This window comes from Pinus tabuliformis, chromosome 8 (genome assembly GCF_031772625.1).
Source record: "Pinus tabuliformis cultivar Carrire ecotype Pingquan chromosome 8, CPIR1, whole genome shotgun sequence".
Classification (NCBI taxonomy): Eukaryota; Viridiplantae; Streptophyta; class Pinopsida; order Pinales; family Pinaceae; genus Pinus; species Pinus tabuliformis.
In genome coordinates this window covers 1,364,745,064-1,364,768,046 of record NC_142294.1, presented here as the reverse complement: position 1 = coordinate 1,364,768,046, position 22,983 = coordinate 1,364,745,064, and the positions used below count along the sequence as shown (strand labels likewise).

At 39.0% G+C, this 22,983-nt stretch overlaps 1 protein-coding gene across 1 annotated transcript; it reads left to right on the top strand.

The window, feature by feature from the left end:
* Positions 1-21,921: 21,921 nt before the first annotated feature.
* Positions 21,922-22,413, top strand: LOC149240566 (uncharacterized). Its single transcript, XM_089370223.1, has one exon. It carries the CDS (start codon positions 21,922-21,924, stop codon positions 22,411-22,413), a length of 492 nt encoding a protein of 163 aa, XP_089226349.1.
* Positions 22,414-22,983: the final 570 nt, after the last annotated feature.

The following is a 22,983-nucleotide window of genomic DNA, read 5'->3' as shown; positions in this document are numbered from 1 at the left end:
TTTCTCCTACATCTTCGTGATTAGAACGAGACATTTTTCTATCACATGATCAAAGGATTTGCAGTAGTTGCAGGTTGTGGTTGGATTCTGATAATCTCTTGCAAAGTGTCCTACCTGTCCACAATTATAGTAGATGATCTGGCGATGTCCCCGACCAACTCCTCATCCTCGTCCTCATCCTTGGAAGCCTCCTCAACCAACATTTTGGCCCTGTTCTTTGTGTATATGTCTTTCAGCTTGCAATATATAATCACTAGTAGTGTGTTCCATCATCAAGTAATATCTTTGACAATTTCTCTCATCATGGCCTACTGATTTACAAAAATTGCAAAACAGTTGCTTTAGGGTCTATACATACTTTTGTAATAAATAGAAGTCCTCATAGCGATGTTGACCTCTCATTCTACAGATTTCACACCACAAGCTTTATCTCAAGTTTATTGTATATGTGCTCCATTTTGCAAATAATCTCTGTACATAGGGCATTGATCTTTATAATGGCCCTCGGCATTGCATTTTGTGCACCAAAATTTTGACCTTGTCTCCTTACCTTTCTTGAGATCTTGCAATTCCAAGGTAAAATTTGCTAGTTGGTTCTAAATTTGTTGTACTCCTACACGAGTACCTCCAATCGATGAAGCTTTCAGCTTTAGTGCAATCTCCAATGCTTCAACTTGGGTCCCTATCTTCTGCTGCATTAAGGGTAACCTGATACGGGGCAATAGAGCAACTATAAGCCATTTGTATGTTGTTCAGGGGGTATGTTAAAGTTTGCATGTCACATCAACACCTTGAATCATTGATCTAATTCCTGTACAGATTCAGTAGTCATCTGCTTGATTTCCTTCAACTTTGTAATGCACTATGATTCTGTTTTCTACTTCTTGAATTCTAATACCAACACTTTCTTGATATCATCCAATGAAGCAGCTGGATTAGTCGTGGAATAATTCATGTACCATGTTAACACTGATTCTCATAGCATCGTGATGAGTTGTGCCTTCTTTACATTTCTTTAACGATCTATCTTGCTTTCCATACTGCATCAGCTATAAACTAGAACTAGTCAAGATCCTCTGATCTAAGTCCTCTAAAGGTAGGAAAATTAATGTCATCATTCATTCTTCTTCTTGGGGGGTAAGGGGGAGGGTATTGATGAGGGGAAGGGGGAGGGGGTGTAGGGGAATTATGGGGAGGGGGATGAAGGGTAAGGGGAGTAGATGGGTGGGGGATCCCAAAGTTGCCTTGATTTTTCTCAACTCCTAACTTCGACGCACCTTCAGGAAGGGAGGGGGAATACTATGGGGTTGTGAGGCTACTTCTTTCTTCTTCACTCTCAGACCCACCTAACAAAGGACTATAGTTATTCTCAATAAAGCTCTTATGATCTACTCGATATCTATTTCCACTTCGCGTAGATCTTGACTTTGGTTCAAACTTATTCCCTCTTCACCTAAAAATTAATATATTTGCATTTTTAGTACGCCTTTTTCACACAAAATAATGGTAATCCACAACTTCAAGTAATTTAAGTACTTACCTCATAGACCCTTGAAAAAACATTTCTTAGATTCACTATAAGACATAGTCTCATCTATTGAGAACTCAGTAATAAATCCTCCCAGGATATTGTCGATCCAAAAATCAACCGCCCTTGAGATGTTGTTGTTAGTATTCGTTGTATCCATTCAGGGTTCCACGTGGTAGGCTCGTCGTGCTTTAAACTAGTATTATTCACTTTTAGCTTTGATAAGCATTCATATAGTTCATTAGCAAACATCGCAAAGAAGACCTCGTGTTGATCTGTAAAGAGATACCTTTGCAACCAGGCTTCAGTCGACAATTGTGGATATCTATTTTCCTGAACTATGAATTCTTGCTCCTTATGTTCTACCCAATATTATATTTCCTTCTTCAATGGATGCCACATCCACATCCATCAAATAGATCTTGGTCTTGGCAATGAAACCATTTGTTGGCCTTTAGGGCTTGACCCAGGTTCAGAGTGTATTGTGCACCAACAAAACCCTCAACCACTGGCCCTTTCAGCAACGACCTGCAAGTAGATCGCAATCTCACCCGAAGAGGTAATGGAGGTTGCAGAACCAAGTTTATGCAACCAGAGGGACACTGCATTGTGGCACCCATGTGCTTCCTTATGTTTTCTACTTAACTACAACTTCATATATATAAAAGACTTCACATAGATGTTGAATTTTAGATTTGGATTCATCACATAAATGTACCAGAGAACAATATAATGTAAATTCTTTCACATAAATAAGGAGCAAACATGCATATAAACATAGAGAACAAACACAAATGCACAATATTTGCCAAAACTTCTTCTTCTTTATTAATATGATTCGTTCAGTGCATACACTTCTTCAACTTGTGCACCCAACTGTACGTGGTTTGTGCACTCAGTTGTACATTCTTCAAGCCCTTCGCACACTCAGTTGCATAGCCTTTCCATAAAACACGCTCTAAAGACAAAAAATTATGATCAATTTGTTCGAATTACTTGTATTCTATATCTCTCCTTGACAAATCATTACATCTTCTTATATAGGTTCCATTACTACAAAACTATGGTCCACATACTATGGGCTCCCCAAAACAATGGCTAAAACCTTAATACCTGCTACAAAATGAGGGGCTTCGACCCACCCCAAAGTCCCTAAACATCGCATAGTACATATATCGCCTCACACACTCCGCTCCTCAAAATGTGGAGTCTTTGACCTTTGTTCGACCAAGTTGGGCCACACCCAACACCTCTCTCTCTTTCTCTCTCTCTATCCTATCTCTCTCCCTCTCTCTCTCTCTCTCTCTCTCACCCCCTCGCTCTCTCTCTCTCCCCCATTTTTCCCATCCTCTCTCTCTCTCTCCCTCTCCCCATCTATCTCTCTCTGTCTCGATCTCCTTCTCTCTCTCTCCCCCTCTCCCCTCTCCCCTCCCCCTCTCTCTCCCTCACTCTCTCTCTCTCCTCTCTCTCTCTCTCCTCTTCCTCTCTCTCTCTTTTTCTTTATCTCTCTCTCCCCTTCTCTCTCCCCCCCTCTCTCCCCCCCCCCTCTCTCTCTCTCTCTCTCTCTCTCTCTCTCTCCCCCCACTTTCTCTATCTCTCCCTCTGTCACACGGAATCAGTCAAGGGTGCGGACACAGCTGACCTTCCTAGAAGTCTAAGACATTCTAATGACAAACAAAACAAACTGGAGCTATCCTTCTCTAAACATACATTATGATATGAGAAATCAAGTGTTTCGTTCTTACCTCTGTCCAAACGCTGTTGTAGAAGTCCAAGCTTTGTTGATCTGGATGAGCTCCTCCGTTTCTCCAAAACCTATAATCACCAACAGTCAAACAATTAAATAGCACCTGATTATAACATAAAACAAAGCATATTCAACACATAGACCAAGGAGTACATGAAATAACCCATTAACAACAAGTTATTGAGAAGAATGGACCAATTTGCATTAAAGGTAATCAAAAGGAACCATTACAACCTGAGCCTTGGTGTTGTGCAAGCTCCTTCCAGGGTCCACAAGAGTCTTCCTCTACTTTGACAAAGCTCACCCACTTCCAAATAGAACAAGTAAAGATGACAATCTCTCCTCACAAGCTTCTAAATGGGAGTCCTAATTCCTGCAGCATTTACCCTTAGAAATCTATAGCTTTCAACCTTCCCTCCCTCTGGCTCAATGTCTTTATTTATAGTGCTGTAAAGAGGTTATTCAGGTCCACCATCAATGGGATAATCCCCCTCTTTGGGTGGGATAGCTCCCTTATTGATGGGATAAGTTCCTCCTTAATAGGGATACATGAACCAACTGGAGGCGCATCCATTTCATCAAACCGACCTCTAGAAAGTTCTAGAAGTAACCACAAGTAACTTTTTTAAGATGAAACTCGCGCATTTTTCCTTTTACAGAAGGACGCACCTGTCCCTTAACATACAGAGCGTCCATGGACGCAACTTTTGTGAACATTGTGAGCGTCCCCACAGGTAAGGCTAGAGAGAACCTGCGACCCCAGAGATAAACACATTTTTTACAAGACTTTCTCTCTTCTTTGAGTTTGAGATGGATAGCAGAGGCATAAGACTTGCCTAAGAGGGTAGCATGACTGTTGATTTGAGCCATACTAACTGTAAGTAGTCATGGTGACATTTTTTAGTGTAACAGATTGCCCCCTAAAGTGCGAAGCCTGGAATAGATTAGGGTTTTTGTATTATCTAGGAAGGGTGAAGCGCTTTATCATTTCGAGGATTATCTCGTGGAGAACCTGGTTGGAACCTGCAATTTTCAACACAAAATACATGGATAAGATTATATCATCACTGAGGTAGGCATTCCCATACTCAGATAAAAACTTTAATTAACAGACTAAACTACTCTGATACAGAAATGATTTTGTAGTACATCACAATCATAGACTTTTGTAGACACAGTATGGGCGCAGCCATCTGTTTATGATTAGTCTACTTAGATAATGAATACAAAACTCCTCGCAGCCTGGACGGTAAAGATTTGATCCAGGGTCTTCATTCCTACTTCTCGAATTGGTACGATTCTAGCCATGCGAATAAATGAGTCGATGTCGAACATGGTAGAAACCACTTGATTACCAGTCAATGATGTGAACTGTTAACAAGCATGAGAGAGACCACCGGTAATGTCAATGGTTCTCAAAGTACCCAGTACAATCCATGAGATGTGAATGAATGAGTTGATGTCGAACATTTCACGGAATCCTTCGATCGAAAGTCAATGATGTAAACTGACGTCAAAGGCAAGAAACCTGCCATTGATGCATGCAGACTTCAAGGCACTGACGATTTCTAAGTCATCTCTCTAGATAATGTGCTGATGTCGATAGAAAGTGACCCGTTGCGGGCAAGCCCACAACACGAAATCATTGTTCAAGTTGAAGAAATATTTCTTTAAGGACTGACTCAGGGATGGTCAAATGGATGATAAGTATTTTGCAGATGAAAGTTTTGTTTGCAGACCTCTTGGACACATAACGACACGACAGATGGTTTGGTGCTAAATAACTCAAAGTTAATCCCTAGAACCCGGTTGAAGACTTTCAAAAGTGGTTTGATCAACTGTGAGGTAAAGAATTTCCCAACCCAGGTGAATGAAAAGTGTCGTGTCCAAGAGTGGTAATAAAGTTTCTTCTGAGACAAAAGGTAACAAATAGACTCATTCTTCTCTCTTTTCCCCCACCATTTCTGGCAAGTACCTCTTTATTTTTAACAAGCTTGAGGAGGATAACATATGCTTGATTATAAGCTCATCCTTCGGATGAGTCCAACCCAGTTTTGATTCGAACCCTAGGAAGGAGTGGTTCGTTCCTGTTTGTAATTGAACAGGTCCTTTACTGTGAAATGTTTAACGAGCCCAGTATAGGAGAAACTCAGCGTTTTTCAATTTTAGAGAGTCTGAAAAACTTAAGGAAACTCCAAGTTGAACTTTTTCGTAAATTTGTGTCCCTCAAGCCCGAAAAAGTATAAAATAATACCTGGGGGAACCGCTTGATCTTGCGACCAAGGAGTACTTTCATAATTAGTGTCACTGACCTAAAAAGTAAAAAGCGATCAAGGACACGTCGTTTTATTTCCGTATCGAGTTTGAAACGACAAAAACACGGCAATCTTTTCCCGATTTTACGGTCAGAAAAGAGCTATAAGGGGACCGTCTTTTAATTCCGTTTTAACGAGTGTAAAAGAAACGGTTGGCAATCTTTTCATGTTTTAGGAGTCAGAAAAGGGCTTAAAAGATGACTCTGAGGTTTCACTTTTTCGTAAGTTTTAACGAGTTCGAAAAAATGATAAAAATGTACTCATGGTTTTCATTTTTTCGTAAGTTTTAACGAGTTCGAAAAAATGATAAAAATGTACTCGTATGGCCGACTTTCAATTTAATTTACGAGCAGGAAAAGACGGAAAGAACTCGGCATTTTCATTTGTTTTACGAGAATGAAAGATAGCACAATAATCTCGGTATTTTCATGAGTTTAACGAGTCTTGAAAATAACTGAAATTGACTCGAAATAGGTTTCATTTTTACAAAAGCTTGAAACAGATAAAAACTATGCTTCAAAGTAGTTTCATTTTTTTACAAGCTTGAAACAGAAAGAAAATTGTGCTTGATGCCCCCTAAGCGTAACTGCTAGAGCGCATGCTCCCTAGCTTCATTTCATTCAACCAGTTGGATGAAATGAAGGTTGAGTTACGAGACAAAAACACGGCAATCTTTTCCCGATTTTACGGTCAGAAAAGAGCTATAAGGGGACCGTCTTTTAATTCCGTTTTAACGAGTGTAAAAGAAATGCTCGGCAATCTTTTCATGTTTTAGGAGTCAGAAAAGGGCTTAAAAGATGACTCTGAGGTTTCACTTTTTCGTAAGTTTTAACGAGTTCGAAAAAATGATAAAAATGTACTCATGGTTTTCATTTTTTCGTAAGTTTTAACGAGTTCGAAAAAATGATAAAAATGTACTCGTATGGCCGACTTTCAATTTAATTTACGAGCAGGAAAAGACGGAAAGAACTTGGCATTTTCATTTGTTTTACGAGAATGAAAGATAGCACAATAATCTCGGTATTTTCATGAGTTTAACGAGTCTTGAAAATAACTGAAATTGACTCAAAATAGGTTTCATTTTTACAAAAGCTTGAAACAGATAAAAACTATGCTTCAAAGTAGTTTCATTTTTTTACAAGCTTGAAACAGAAAGAAAATTGTGCTTGATGCCCCCTAAGCGTAACTGCTAGAGCGCATGCTCCCCAGCTTCATTTCATTCAACCAGTTGGATGAAATGAAGGTTGAGTTACGAGATCATTTGAAAGACTCGACCTAAAACTGTAAGAAAATTATGCAAAACACTGAAATAACTATCCTAAATATACAACTTAACATTTACGAGATCGAGTCAAACTCTCGACTCAGGTAGAGGAGGATTTGTTTCATTTTTTAACGAGCTTGACACAGGAAAAGAACTATGCTCGGATTCGGTTTCATGTTTATGCAATCTTGAAATGAAAAACTATGCTTGTTACAGTTCACATGCCCCCATCATAATGACGCAAAACGAGGTACATGCCCCCCAAGCTTCATTGCATTCAATGAGGTGGATGGAATGAAGCTTTACTTTCAAGATCTTGGAAAGACTTATGGGAGATGTTTCATTTTTTAGTGAGGTTGACACAGGAAAAGAACTATCCTCAAAACCCTTGTTTCATTTTTTAAACGAGCTTGACACAAGATAAGGAACTATGCTCATAACTACTCTCTAAATCTACCTAACAAAAACTCTACTCTAAAAACCTTGATTCATTTTTTAACGAGCTTGACACAAGACAAGGAACTATGCTCTAAAATCCTTGATTCATTTTTTAATGAGCTTGACACAAGACAAGGAACTATGCTCATGACTACACTCTACCTACTTAACCTACCCTTGTTTCATTTTTTAACGAGCTTGACACAAGACAAGGAACTATGCTCAAAAAGTTCGCATGCCCCCAGCATAACGATGCAAAGCGAGGTACATGCCCCCCAGGCTTCATTGCATGCAACTGGCTGGATGAAATGAAGGTTTACTTTCAATATTTATCTTGAAAAGGGAGTTGTTTCATTTTTAAGGAGGTTGACACAAGAAAAGAACTATCCTCATACCTGATTCATTTTTTAACGAGGTTGAATCAGTAACAGGAACTATCCTCAAAATCCTATTCTAAAATATGCCTACATAACCTAAAATCTACCTGATTCATTTTTTAATGAGGTTGACTCAGTAAAAGAACTATCCTCATACTATCCTGTTTCATTTTTTAACGAGGTTGATACAGGAAAAAACTATCCTCGTACACACTGATTCATTTTTTTACGAGGTTGACACAGTAAAATGAACTTTCCTCACACCCTATTTCATTTTTTAACGAGGTTGATACAGGAAAAAACTATCCTCGCACACACTGATTCATTTTTTTATGAGGTTGACACAGTAAAAGGAACTTTCCTCACAACTCCTTGTTTCATTTTTTAATGAGCTTGACACAAGACAAGGAACTATGCTCATGACTTCCAGTTTCATTTTTTAATGAGGTTGAGACTAGAAGAAACTATCCTCACACCCTATTTCATTTTTTAACGAGGTTGATACAGGAAAAAACTATCCTCGCACACACTGATTCATTTTTTTACGAGGTTGACACAGTAAAAGGAACTTTCCTCACAACTCCTTGTTTCATTTTTTAATGAGCTTGACACAAGACAAGGAACTATGCTCATGACTTCCAGTTTCATTTTTTAATGAGGTTGAGACTAGAAGAAACTATCCTCACTACATTGATCATGGCTTTCAACTGGAAGAAAGACATGTCAATGGACACACCTTGATCATGGCTTCCAAGAGGTCTTCATCAGAAGGAAGAATAGTTCTCTGGAAGGAATCCATGTCAAGGGACTCGAAAGGGATAATAACATCGTGTTCAAGTAATCCCATAGAGTTTTCCATGTCAATTACCGGATCTAAATCAACAGTGAGAGGCTCACTTACATCGGTAACTGAAAACATGGGACCAGTTGCCACATAATTAACCCGTGGCAGGGTAGATACCACTTTAGGATCAGGAACATTTAGGGGTGTCATAGTATTGGTAGTTGAGACAAGACTAGGGAACGAAAGCTGGTCTACAGTCACAATACTGCCATTGTGAGGGAAAGACATCACGCGAAAGAGTGTCGATACGACAGCTTTCATTACATAAACATAGTCTCGCCCAAGGAGTAAATTGAAATCCAAGGGACCTCGAACTACCATAAGATCAATACAGACAGTTTTACCTTCCAAGGTAATAGAAAACTTAGGAAGGATCCCTAAAGGTTCATTAATGGTTCTGTTAAAAGCTTTCAAATTCTGCGTAATAGGTGCAAGCTGAGGGGAACCCAAAGCTTTCCAAACAGTTGAGGATAAAATACTAACAGAAGCACCTTCATCTACCTGAGTACGATGTATGTCCCTACCACCAGCCTTGACAATGATTTGGAAAGGGATGGAGGAAGGAAGACGAGGTTCTGTCAGTCTATTCCAATCAAAGGAAAAGACCTCAGTACTTGGAGGGGGTTCTGTAGAAACAGGTGAAATGCCCCCTGGCGTAGAAGAATCTGATGTAACAAGAAGAACCTGAGCGGTATGAAGTTCACTCTCTAAAGGGAAAGTGGGATCGACCGAATGTGAAATTGAATCGACCACTTGATCAACTAATGGATCATCAACCTGAGTTTCATGAGTTTCACTCTCCAATGGAAGAGTGTGATCGACTGTATTTGAATTTAGATCAATCACTCCGTCAGTTGATGGTAGGTTGGGAGAAAATTTACGGTAACCAGTTGGAAATTCTTGCTGTGGAACAGTAAGTTTTTCCAACAATTTTGAGGCTTCATCCATGTGAGGGCAAATGTGAGTTTGATGACTCCCTTTGCATAAATTACAAGGAAACCTAACTTTACCCTTTTTCCCAGGAACCTGACTTTCACTGGTTGATGGATCAATGGAAAGTTGATGAGAGTTTTCTGACCATACTTCCAAGACCTTTGGAATACCAGGACAATTGACAAGGAAGTGGTCACCCTTACAAAGCCTGCAAGGGTATTTGGGTTTACGGTGCATGTTGGAATTTTCCTCAACACAACTAACACTTACGGTCGTGGTTGATTGGTTGACTTCTTTCTTATCTTGCTTCTTCTTCTTCTTCTTCTTCCCTTTCTTCTTCTTCTTAGCCTCCTGGTTACTAGCATCAAGGATTTTACCAGGCGAAGAGGAAGAAATGGAGGAAGAAAAATTAGGCGAAGAAGGTAAAGGGTCAACAAAAGGTTGGTCATGTTGAGATGGTGAACTCTGTTGAGGTGAAGCATCCGGTTGAGATGGAACAATTGGAGTATTTTGGGCCAACGAAGTTGAAAATAACCATATCGGTAAACCTATTGTAAATCCAGGTAATGACAAAGTAGCCATATAAGGAGGACCAACATTTCCAAAGTAAGGAAAAGTACTAGGATTCTCATTAGAAGGGGTTCCTAGGTTGATAAATTCCGGAACATTTGCCATTATATTCAACTTCAGTGAATTTTATTAACAATTTAAAACTACAATTAACAATTCACAATTCACACCTAACAATTAAAATTCACAATTCACACCTATGGTCTCTAAAAGTAAAAACAAACAAATTAACACGCGCTATCAAATCTAGGAGTCAAACCACACACAAACAGTAAGCTCTCCGGACCGAAAACACTAGTTGGTGATTAAGCCCAACCTCGCAGAATCCAGTACAGAAATAGTGGGTGGAACAGTTACCCCGGCAACCTGCTTAATGAATAGACCGGCACAAATTCCTCCACTTTAACCGTCTCGAAGTGAAGCGAACCCCCCGGAAAATCCAAGTGAGTATAACCGACGTCTGCTCCAGGTACAGTGGGATCTTCCCTCCACCGTCACCTTGGGTAGAATCCTAAAGATTATGGTCACTAAGGTTACCAACGGTCACAAGTACACCTGGGGGAACAGTCTAAACTCCGACAGCACGCAAGGGCAGAGTAGCAAGCTCAATCCCCTTACCGGCTCCTTGACAGTAATCCAAGGTTTACCGATAAGTGACCCCTGGCTCCTCGACAATGGTTAATCCGAGGTTTACCGTTTGTAATACGTACTGTCTGGCGTCGTTCCCAACGAGGGAGGATGGATCCCCTCACTGGTTCGGACACGAGCTCGTGCTTCTCCTTTAAGAGGAGCTTTCCCAGAGTGTAAATGTAACAATTGGATTTGATTCTATCACAAGATCAGCTACTTGTTTGGTTTTACTGTCTTGGAGAGTTAAGTACTCACCTACTCCAAGACACTAGCCTAAGCTATGTTGGTGTTTCAGAGCCCTAGAAATGTAAAAATTACTAGATGAATTTTAATTAAGCGCTGTGTTATTAAGGCTGTTATTACTCAAATGGGTAAATGGAGATGAAACCAATGGTGTTATGACCCGACTCAACTGAATGCAATCGAATATGATAATGCAATCCTTTCAATTCGATGAATCCTAACTAGAGTAAGGAGAGAGTTTCCATTCACTTCCAACAATGCAAAAAATTGATCACTAAGAGAAAATATAACAAATTCTCTAATGCACTAATTTCATCAAGAAAAACTAATGCAAATCAATTCCAAACCATTTTTTTATTTTCTACTTTGTGTAAATTCAAATCAAAGAAAACTGATCTAAATCTACGATTGATTTTTCAGAATGTAAACTATGCAATGGTAATCTAAGCACAATTCACTTGAAAAGTATGCAAGTGTAATCTATGCACATTTTTCATTCATATTCCGAAAATGAGAATTCTAATTATGCAAATGTGATCTATGCAAGAGAATTCTCAAACACAAGACGATTCTAATGTAATCTAAGAACCAATCAAGTGCAAGTCGAGAAAATTGGGTGAGAGTTCCAAAGATCATAAAATAAAAACACTCAAAGGCGATTAACACTCATACACAATTTAGCACTCATGCAAAATTGTGAAAGGACTGAGACAAACCTCCAAGTAATGACCAAAGGAAATCAAATCAAGAATTTCTCAAAAAAGAGACTCAAACACCCAATTGATGAAAGCTTAAAGCAGGAATGCCAATGAAACAAGCTTAGGTGAAGATTCTTGGCAAGGGACTAATGGATCTGGGCAGTAAAAACTAAGAAAAAACAAAATCTAAGAGCAAAAAAGGCAAAAAATGGAATTTTCTCAAATTTTGGTAGGGGACGCAGGTAACCCGTTAGCACAGGTGCGGGCCCGCTCTGTGCACACGGCAAAAGTGCGTCCAGGGACGCACTGTGCAGCACTCAGAGGGTGCGTCCTACTGAAAAACTCAAGAAAACCCAAAATAAAACTAATCCTAAGCTAACCCACCCAGAGACAAGGTCACAGAGCCAAAACCAGAAAAATAAACCAATTTTCTCAAATCAAAGTTCACACAAAAGAAAAGACTCTTCTCATCAATGGAATCTATCCCCAGTGGAGTCGCCAATTTGTCACATGGAATCAGTCAAGGGTGCGGACACAGCTGACCTTCCTAGAAGTCTAAGACATTCTAATGACAAACAAAACAAACTGGAGCTATCCTTCTCTAAACATACATTATGATATGAGAAATCAAGTGTTTCGTTCTTACCTCTGTCCAAATGCTGTTGTAGAAGTCCAAGCTTTGTTGATCTGGATGAGCTCCTCCGTTTCTCCAAAACCTGTAATCACCAATAGTCAAACAATTAAATAGCACCTGATTATAACATAAAACAAAGCATATTCAACACATAGACCAAGGAGTACATGAAATAACCCATTAACAACAAGTTATTGAGAAGAATGGACCAATTTGCATTAAAGGTAATCAAAAGGAACCATTACAACCTAAGCCTTGGTGTTGTGCAAGCTCCTTCCAGGGTCCACAAGAGTCTTCCTCTACTTTGACAAAGCTCACCCACTTCCAAATAGAACAAGTAAAGATGACAATCTCTCCTCACAAGCTTCTAAATGGGAGTCCTAATTCCTGCAGCATTTACCCTTAGAAATCTATAGCTTTCAACCTTCCCTCCCTCTGGCTCAATGTCTTTATTTATAGTGCTGTAAAGAGGTTATTCAGGTCCACCATCAATGGGATAATCCCCCTCTTTGGGTGGGATAGCTCCCTTATTGATGGGATAAGTTCCTCCTTAATAGGGATACATGAACCAACTGGAGGTGCATCCATTTCATCAAACCGACCTCTAGAAAGTTCTAGAAGTAACCACAAGTAACTTTTTTAAGATGAAACTCGCGCATTTTGCCTTTTACAGAAGGACGCACCTGTCCCTTAACATACAGAGCGTCCATGGACGCAACTTTTGTGAACATTGTGAGCGTCCCCGCAGGTAAGGCTAGAGAGAACCTACGACCCCAGAGATAAACACATTTTTTACAAGACTTTCTCTCTTCTTTGAGTTTGAGATGGATAGCAGAGGCATAAGACTTGCCTAAGAGGGTAGCATGACTGTTGATTTGAGCCATACTAACTGTAAGTAGTCATGGTGACATTTTTTAGTGTAACACCCTCTTCCCACCTCTCTCTCTCTCTCGTCCACACTCTCTCTCTCTCTCTCTCTCCCCACCCTCTCTCTCTCTCTCCCCCCTTTTTCCCATCCGCTCTCTCTCTCCCCCTCTTCCCATTAACTTTGTGAATGGCGGTATTATTAGATATAATTTTTTTATTATTTTTATATATTTTATATATTAAATAAGTTGATATATCAATTTAGCTAGAAGTTTTCATTAATTATAATTATTTTTTTGTTAATTATAGTCAATGGTAATCAATCATAACTTGTTATAGTTTAGTTTTTATTAGTTGTGGTTAATTATGGCCAATGGTCATTAAGTATAGTTTGATCATATTTAATTACGTTGTAAGGCGTTTCCCTTTGAAATCAACTTTCCTCTTGGGTTACGTGTACATTTCTGAGCCTTTGATTTAAGTGTTAGACGATTAAAATAATCTTACCCATCCAATTGATTAGACCGGTACAATAAGTTAATTAGAGATTTAACTACAAATTATAAAAATGAGATGCGACCCAACAAATCGACCTCACCCTTGCCCTCGCTCGACGCTACGCTACTTCCAGGTGCTTCTCTGAGTGGAGACCTCACACTTGCCCTCGCTTGGTGATACTTCTAGGTGCTTCTCGGACTGGAATGGAATTGATCATATGTGCTATTTGCATTCACTCTCTGCAACGATCGAAGGCTTAAAGTCGGCTTAAGGTCGGATGTCGCGGGTTTGGTAGAGGACGCTTAAAGAAACTGTTGTTGTGGGAAAGAGAATTCGGCTCCCTTTCTTCTCTATTTTATTTCAGGCATAGGAATTTGGGCTTTTTGGTGTAGCTTGCTTCAAGATTTCTATGTGTTGGTTTACCCATTTTTGCATATTACATATACGGGACAAGTGGCTTATTTGATTAAAAAACCCAAGGGACATAGGCTCTAGAATCCATGAAATGTTATATAAGTTCATTAAATCCATAATAAATTTGTTTCGGAACTATGAGTTCACAGAATTAGGGGACAAATTACATTATCCTCTAAATGGAATCAAAGGAATTGTCTATATAGTCCTTTTTTGGAATCAAACCTAAATCTTTATCTAGGGTTTTAATATGAAAGACTTTCATTTTTGGAGGATTTTGCAAGGAAAGACACTGGTGGAAATGGATCCTATAGAGAAGATAAGGATGGAAGACACCCCTGGTTTAACATTTAAGACTTTTAGTGGCATGATGAGTGGTTTTGTTGGGGGTATGTATGGGGAGGTATGGTGGCCAGATGGTATGATGTGCTGAAGGTTGAAAGGAGCATTTCCCTTTCAGGTTTGATCAAGACTGTGCAACTTATGGGGAGTTATGGTCTCACATTTGTTGCAATCGGAGGGGTCTTTGCATTGACTAATCACGTGGTTGAGAAATTTCGAGAGAAGGACTTCTGGAACGGAGCCATGGGTGGCTTTGTTGCTAGCACCTCCATCTTGGGTTTGAGAGGTAGAGATTCTACCTACTCGAAAGCTCTGTTTTTTCTGGGAAAAATTCTTCTAAATTCAATTATAGTGCTAATAATTAATTATTTATATTAGACAAAGTGCTTACTTTCATCACTGGTAATTTTGTACTAGGGTTTCAAAATTTATTTACTCAATTAAGCAATGAAACAAAAAGTCCATTCAGTGGTATAGTATAATAGGATTCAAACACAATCTCACTGTTCAACAATATCACTGTTCCACAATAACATTCAACACATTTTTGTAACAGTTCAATCATGCCAATACAACCTGGGTTCAACAGTTGCAGTACAAATGAACTCCATAGACTTTAAAAATAATTCAAATCCAGCTATTCTGATCCACAACTTTGAAAACTATTCTACTAACATTATCCAGAACATACCCAACTAGGACTGATAATTTTCTTGGCTCTATATATGGCTTCCTTCAGAGCTCTCTAAGCCCTTTTTACAGCTCGTAAGCTGCCTTAGTAGTTCTCGAACTTATGAAAAATGTAGATCAGATGAGGTTTTTCGATTTGCTGATGGAAAGTGGAGAAAATGGGTGACGTCTACTTTAGGCAAAGATGCAGTCTCGGATTTGGCACATACTTCACCTCAATACCTCAGACATATTGCAAGTTAGACCCTCCCACTTCCTCAGGAAGTCTCTTTTAGTTATAGGGCCCGCACTATATTCCAGGACCTTAGATCTGTGGAAATCAACTTCAGGAAACCCTTCATATCAATCATAAGGTAGCAAATGATATTCTGATCCTCAGAACATACCCAGTCTGCTACAGGACCCATGAGATGATTCCAGGAGCTCTTGCTCAACCTTAAAAGGGCTTGGATTATCACCAGTAGATGCCTTGGACTGTCGTAGGTCCACTTCTGGACTTCAGTCTATCGTGGGATGGCTAAAGGAATTGAAATTTGTTACAGAATGGTTGCTCGGCCCTAGGTTATGTGATCTGCTTCAAACAATTCTTTTCAAGATATGTGAATTGCTTTAGACAATGCTCCTTAGGTGGATGCTGCCTGATTGTCTTGTTAATCTTCCTCAGATCCGATATACTGGCCTCTGGAGTTGTGATGTGTTTTAGGACGTCATAATTTTTGCCACACACACAGAAAAAAACCACGATAATGAAACTCAAGAAGATTCTGGTCTGTGCAATAAGTTAAGAACTGAACCTCAGAGAAATTGTCCAACTTATGTAGAGTTAGGTACTGCTTTGCCACAGGTTTTCCCAAAATTAATTCGCTGCACCTTTCAATAATTAAAACCTTGTTGCTAGAACAAGAGACCAATAAAAAGAATGAAAAAGAGTGACTAGGTAGGGTGGGATCACCTCCACCGAAACTAGTCGAAGAAAATGGGATATTCAACCCTCACAGCCTCAGGCTCAAAGAAAATCAGAGACAAATGACGCAATCCAATTATGCCTCAAGTGCTTCTAGGCCTCTTGTATTTATAGTTTCATGAGGGGTATTTTTGTTTAACTAATTGAGTGATGTTCACACCAGTGACCAAACCCCACTCCAACTTTGGGTTTTTTGCCCCAGCTGCCCCAAAACTTCCCCATCATTGGGTATTTTGGGGATTCCCTTTTATCAAGGACTATAGCCTACAGGTATCTATAGGATACTTCAACCCTTGGGCCAATTAATCCCTCAGGGACATTACAATAATCCTTTCCTTATTATCAATTAGAGTGCAAAGTATTCCCATGTTTAGATGTCTGCATTCTTTGATATGAGTTAATTTACTTGCATTTTTTTAGTACAAATGAAGTACTGAGTTCTTACATTCGGTTTATACTTATTGCAGGTCCAACATGGGGACAATGATACTGATATGTTTTACTCTGCAATCAGAAAAATTTGTTTTATTATTCATGTAGATTTTTAGGAAAGTTCGATGTAATGTACAGATTTTTATTATGTTGTTTTCATGGGTCCTCCATTCTTTGATTCAAGTTTTTGACTATTCTCTTTTCCTAGAGCACATTATTGTGATCTTTGTAAATTCTTCAAATAGGGAAGTCAACTGTAGATTGATTTCATATTTTCATTGTCAAGTATTTTCTTCTCATTTATCTCTCGAATTAGTTTAAGATGTATCTAAACTTATTAATTTTGTACATTCTTTTAACTTTTCATTTTCAGAAGGTTATGAATCTTTATTTATTATGAGTTTTGATTTGTTTTTGTAAAGGATACTTTTAATATATACAGAAAAATGTTTACATAAAAAAGGAAAGAAAATGAAGGGTATATACAATTGTATTTACATACTCTTAAATAAACAAAAACATTTATGGAATAAGAATAAGTGGTCGAATCTAACAATTTGGCTTCCTTAACCAACAATGATCTTTTTTCCAGCAGCTGCATATGTACCTGCTCTCTCTATAACTGACAAAAGGCAACCGATGAACATATTTCATTAACAAAAACATGTTTGCAGCATAATGTTCAAACAACAAATAATGCAAAGATTCTCAAACAATGCCAAATACCAACCAAAGAATCTTGAATTAGAGATCTAGATCCCCTCATAACATTGCCCTCCAATGAAGATGCCAGTGAAGAATACTAACCAATTGCAACTAAACATAATCCCAACAAGACCTTCCAAACGAGTTGTCCCACAAAATGTGTTTCACAGTTTCTGCTTTCAGACAAGAGAGGAAAATCCTATTTGAAATACCATGAAGATGCCAGTGAAGAATACTAACCAATTGCAACTGAACTTGATCCCAATAAGACCTTGCAAACATGTTGTCCCACAAAATGTTCTTCACAGTTTCCACTTTTGGACAAGAGAGGCAAAGCCTATTTGAAAGACAGGAGGGATGCAACTTCCTATCATAAACATGATATCATCTGTGAGTATAATGTGAATTATGGCATCCCACTTCCTGACATAATTTATGTTTTCATATGTTAACTCATGCAGGGATTGTTGTACTCTTATCATTTTTAATCCTGTTACTACCGTTCCTTTTTCAAAACTTGGTACAAGTAAAATTAGCTTCATGTCTCAACCATAATGATTGCCTGGTTTGTGACCAACATCATGAATAGACTGTATAATATTGTGAAATATTATCTTGGAGGATTGAAGGCATTCAACCCATATTATATATATGATTACTTACATGAATATCACAAACAAGGATGGGTGATGCTTTGAGGTGTAGTCTTATGTATAACAGGTATTGATTATTCTCACGATGATATGTGTCTCATTTTATCATATAGTATGCTTGGAATTATTTTCTAACTGAATTGATAAATCCATACCAATGATTTTCTCAAACAAAATTCATAACTTCATCCCAATTATTTATTTTAAAGATATACAAATAGAAACACTAACATTAGTTCTTTGTTCTGACTGGATCCAAGTGTTGAGGCCATGTTTGCAGACTTGGTCCATTTCAAAAGGAAATCAATCCAGGTCCAAGCTATATGTCAAGGACAAAACTATTAGTATTTCACCATACCTGTGTGCTTCATCCTCCTTAAGTTTTAGTACCATAATGAGAAATTTGGGTTTTTTGGTGCAGCTTGATTTTTTGTGTGTTGGTTTACCCATCTCTGCTTATCACATATATGGGACAAGCCACTTATTTGATAAAAATCCTAGGGGACATAGGTTGTACATTTTACAAAGCAATACCACAGCCTATGTATTGGCCAATGTTCATTGTTGCCACTTTAGCAGCCATTGTACCCAATCAAGCATTGATTACAACAACATTCTCAATCATAAGACAGTCCATGGCTCTTAGTTGCTTCCCTCGAGTGAATATTGTGCATACCTCACAAAATTACGAGGGTTAGATCTATTCACCTGAAGTTAACTATGTTCTCATGGTTATTTGCCTTGCAATTATTGTAGGATTTCAGGATGGAACACAATTTGGAAATGCATATGGTAAGAATATATGAATTTATATCTGACAACCGAATTTGGTAGTTTTTATCGATTCTTTTGAGTTTCCAAGGATAAGTTTAGGTGTTTGGTGGTGCAGGGGTTGCAGTGGTTGGGGTAATGTTCATTATGACATGTGTAGTAACCTTGGTCATGCTTGTGGTTTGGAACATGCATGTTTTTCTTATACTACCCTTCACTCTGTTTTTTTCTATCTTTGAAGGAGTTAATCTATCATCTATAAGGTGCCACAGGGAGGTTGGTGTCCCTTCCTAATTGCAACAATTTTGCTCATGCTTGTGGTTTGGAACATGCATGTTTTTCTTATACTACCCTTCACTCTATTTTTTGCTATCTTTGAAGGACTTTATCTATCATCTATATTGAATAAGGAGCCATAGGGTGGTTGGTGTTCCTTCATCATCGCAACAATTTTTTTGACCATAATGTTCTGTTGGAAATAAGGAAGGTAGAAAAAGTATAAATATTTAGCACAGAGAAAAGTCAACATAGAAGGTTTGAATGGATTGGTTGTTGGGGTGAATTCACTTGTACCAAGAATTCATTTCTTTTGCAGTGACCTTATTTCTAACTTACCACCAATTATTGAGCATTATGTAAAGAATGTTGGGTATTTGCATGAAGTTCATGTCATTGTCACCATAAGAACGGTTTCAGTCAAGACAATACTTTTGTCGGAGAGATTTATGGTTGGAAAACTAGAGCCAAAAGGTGTATATAAATGTGTAGCCCAATATGGTTACAAAGATGCCCCAAACATTGAAGGATCTGAATTTATCAACTAGGTTGTTGAAAGCATAAAAGACTATCTCAAGCTTAGGGGAACTCATTCCTCCTCACATGACAGAAGTTATGCAAGCAGAAATACAGTGGAAAAAAGTAACTACTCTTAGATGAGGAATTGTAGTAGATTGAATTGGCAAAGAATAGAAGGTTTGTGTATGCTTTAGGAAAAATCACATTGAAGACTAATAAGAGCACTAGGCCTTTTGAAGGATTACTGATTGACAAGCTCTATAGGTTTCTCCAAAAAAATTGCAGGTTGACTCTGTCTCCCTACAATATACCACCTGTGCATTTACTTCAAGCCAAAATGGTGCAAGAAATTTAGAGTTCATTCACACAAAATTGTTTGAAGACAATGAAATTATAAGCTTTTACTCATAATAAAGCTTTTAGGGCCGTAAAGTTCCTGATCACTCGAAAATAAGATATAATTTTGTACTATTGTTACTATTTTAATAGATTTATAAGATTTCAAAATGTAAATTTTTGTTGAGATCAGAAGAAATAAGCATTGAGTTTTTGACCATTTCTGCAATAAATCATGAATCATTTAGAGTGAATTGGTACATACATGTTTAATGTTTTGTGACTGGTGGAATGGAAAAAAACGATAACAACTCATTACTTTTCAGTTTCAATCCTTCTTTTACAGTAAGGCTCTTATCTTTTGATGAAATGCAGAGGCTGGTAAATTAAAATTTTCAAGAAATCCCAGGTAGAGTTTGTTAAGAGGGAATTTTAAATTTTAATAGTAACTCCTTTTTATCCTTTGTCCTCAGAAATTTGTACACTCTCGAGTTGTCTGGGGCTAAGTACTAGTTCATGTCTTACAAGCCCAAGCCACCAAACAAAACTTTTACGATGTTGGGTCCCTTCAAATTCTGAATCTAAGAAGCCCCATAGGAGCAACAAAATGAAAATGATAACTAGAAAATCACTCTTCTTGCCTAAGCCACCAAAAGGCACCAATCCTATTAAATCTTAAGGAGGACCAGCGATAATTATAAGGATCCCATGCTTCCACTATACTCTCTATTGCTTTATGATCCAATATGTTTCTCATCCTACCTTTCCATTTTGTTTTGAATGTGGAGTCTTTACAGCCTACAATATAGTATGCTCTAAGCCCCTATAGCAATATTCAAAATGTGGCTAGAGTTGCTTTATAGCATCTATAAATGATGGTATGCGAAATTGTTTTATTATTATTGTTTTGATTTAATGTTTCATTATGTATACTAAATCTTTTTTTCATATAAAACCAAATTTTAAATGTTTACTCATTTACAAATACTACAACACACACCCCTTTTTTTTTTGGATTGATGTTTATGCGTAGTAGGTCAAAACTTGCCAAACGCTTCAATTTCTTTTCCAAAATTTCAAAGATGCCCATTTGAAAAACCTTAAAATAATGCACAAAACAACGTATTAGATATAAAAAAGAATATATGACAAATCATTAGCAAAAACATATATTATTTAGATATAAAAGTTGAGAGTAACATAGATACTTATTTGATGAGATGTTTTTAGAATTCTTGCTTTTTGAGATGGAATATCATATTTATTGATTGTTTTTACCTTCATCTTTGTTTAACAAGTGGTACTATCAAATCATCATAAGGTGTTATTTTGACATTTAGAATCTTCTTACTTATAATGTATCCACAATTATTTTTTCAAATGTTGTTTTTCAAAAATTTCCCAAGTTTTAAAAATATCTATTGTTTAATGATGTATTTTATTATTTTCAAGATGAGTTATCTTAGAATGTAACGATTCTAAATTATCCACATTGGTAGCTATAGTCTTGACATCTTAAATCCATATCAAGCTTCACCATTAAGAGAGAAAGAATAAGATAATGGATTTGATGAATAAATAACAAAAATGTATCATCATCTGCGTTTCGAGGTGCCCGCCGTTCCGAGGGTTTTGTAGCTGGCATCATGGAGGACCAGGAAGCTGTCGACTACACTGAAGACCCGCTGGAAGGTGTCTCCATCTGGCGTATGCCCCTATCCACATCACAAGGTATGCTCCACTCTGATCTCCCGGAAAATTTGGTTGCCTACTTTGCCGGGTTGTCTCCGCGGCATTTTACCGTGATTCTGCCGGATATTCCCCCCACCTGGCTGGCTTTGTCTACGCCTCCTCACTCTCCGGCCACTCTGGGTTTTGTGGCAGGCTCTATCAACCCTAACCGTAGTTCCTCTCCTCATCCTGCCTCGTTACCCTGGCCCTCATCAGCAGACCCACCTTCCGCTCTCCCCTTACCCCCCCTGCTGCTGGTACTTTCTCTGGAAGCTTCACTGATATCCCTCCCCTCTCCGGTCCATCTACCTCCACTGGCATTAGCTCCCATCCCCCTACATCTAGCACTCACCCCACACTAGGCATCAGCCCCGGCCCGGCATCGAATCCCTTCCCGCATCCCCTGCCGAGATCTGGTCCCAAAAAGAAGTACCGTTGCTTCAAATCCAGGGAGGAGGATATTTTTCTCAGGCTTGAGGAGGACATCCAGTGGGGTGAAACCATGGATTTTTCAGACAGAGTCCTTGTGGGTCACATCAGAGGCAGGAATTACTTGGCTGCACGCCTGAAAGCCTGGGCTACTGAAGTCTGGGGCCATCACCTGGTAGACATCCCCTTCGTGCAAACCTTTGTGAGGGGATGGGTTGCATTAAGGTTCGCTCGTGCCAACCACACAAATTGGGTCCTTTCCTCATTTTGGCATTTCGATCACGCCCTGGTCCTCCTTAAACGATGGACCCCTATGTTCGACCTAGCTACTAAACAGATTGGGATAGGACCTGTATGGATCAGGCTTCCCGGCCTCCCCCTACAGTTTTGGTCTGAAGATATTTTTCGGAGAATTGGTAACGCCATTGGCGTCTATATGGACTACGACAAGTCGTATCTGCACACCGGCATGATGGCTTACGCGCGGCTTCTCATCAATCTGGACACCAGGGGAGGTTTACAGGAATATATCACTATTCAGGGGAGGGAATCTTCCAGGAAATAGAGTATCGACTATGAAGGGATCCCGTACAGATGCCGAAGGTGTCACAAAGTTGGGCATCTTTACCGGGACTGCCCTCTTCTTCGAAAAGGGCTAGATCGTGCACAAGACGTGGTACCGGATCAATCTACCTCTCCTCCTGCTCAGCCCCCGTCTGCGGAGCCCTTGGAATCTCCAGAGCAGGTTGTTGGCACTCCTCAAAACCCTCCTGGCACCTCGATGGAGGCACCCACCCGCCCATCGCCTGCCCTCGCTCCAGAAGACTTTAATCCGGCGAGCGACGATACACCGGGTACGGCTGTCGCTTCCACATCTATTGTTATTACATCTATGCTTGATCCGGTTGTCTCTTTTTATATGCATCGGGTTACCTCTCACCATCCCCCCCCATCTGATCCTTTACAATCTTCCTCCCCTGCACCTGTACCTCTCTCCTCTCTCATCTGCTCCATCCCGGCCCCCTCTCCTAGCACATCGCTGTGCCAACCATCTCTTCCCTCGCAGTTGATGGAATCTCTTTCGGTTCCCTCTCCCCCTGCTCCTCCCAGATACTCCCTCCGACCCCGAACTAGA

Excerpts from the sequence above, each read along its gene's own strand:
- LOC149240566 (XM_089370223.1), top strand. The coding sequence starts at position 21,922 with ATGGATTTTTCAGACAGAGTCCTTGTGGGTCACATCAGAGGCAGGAAT.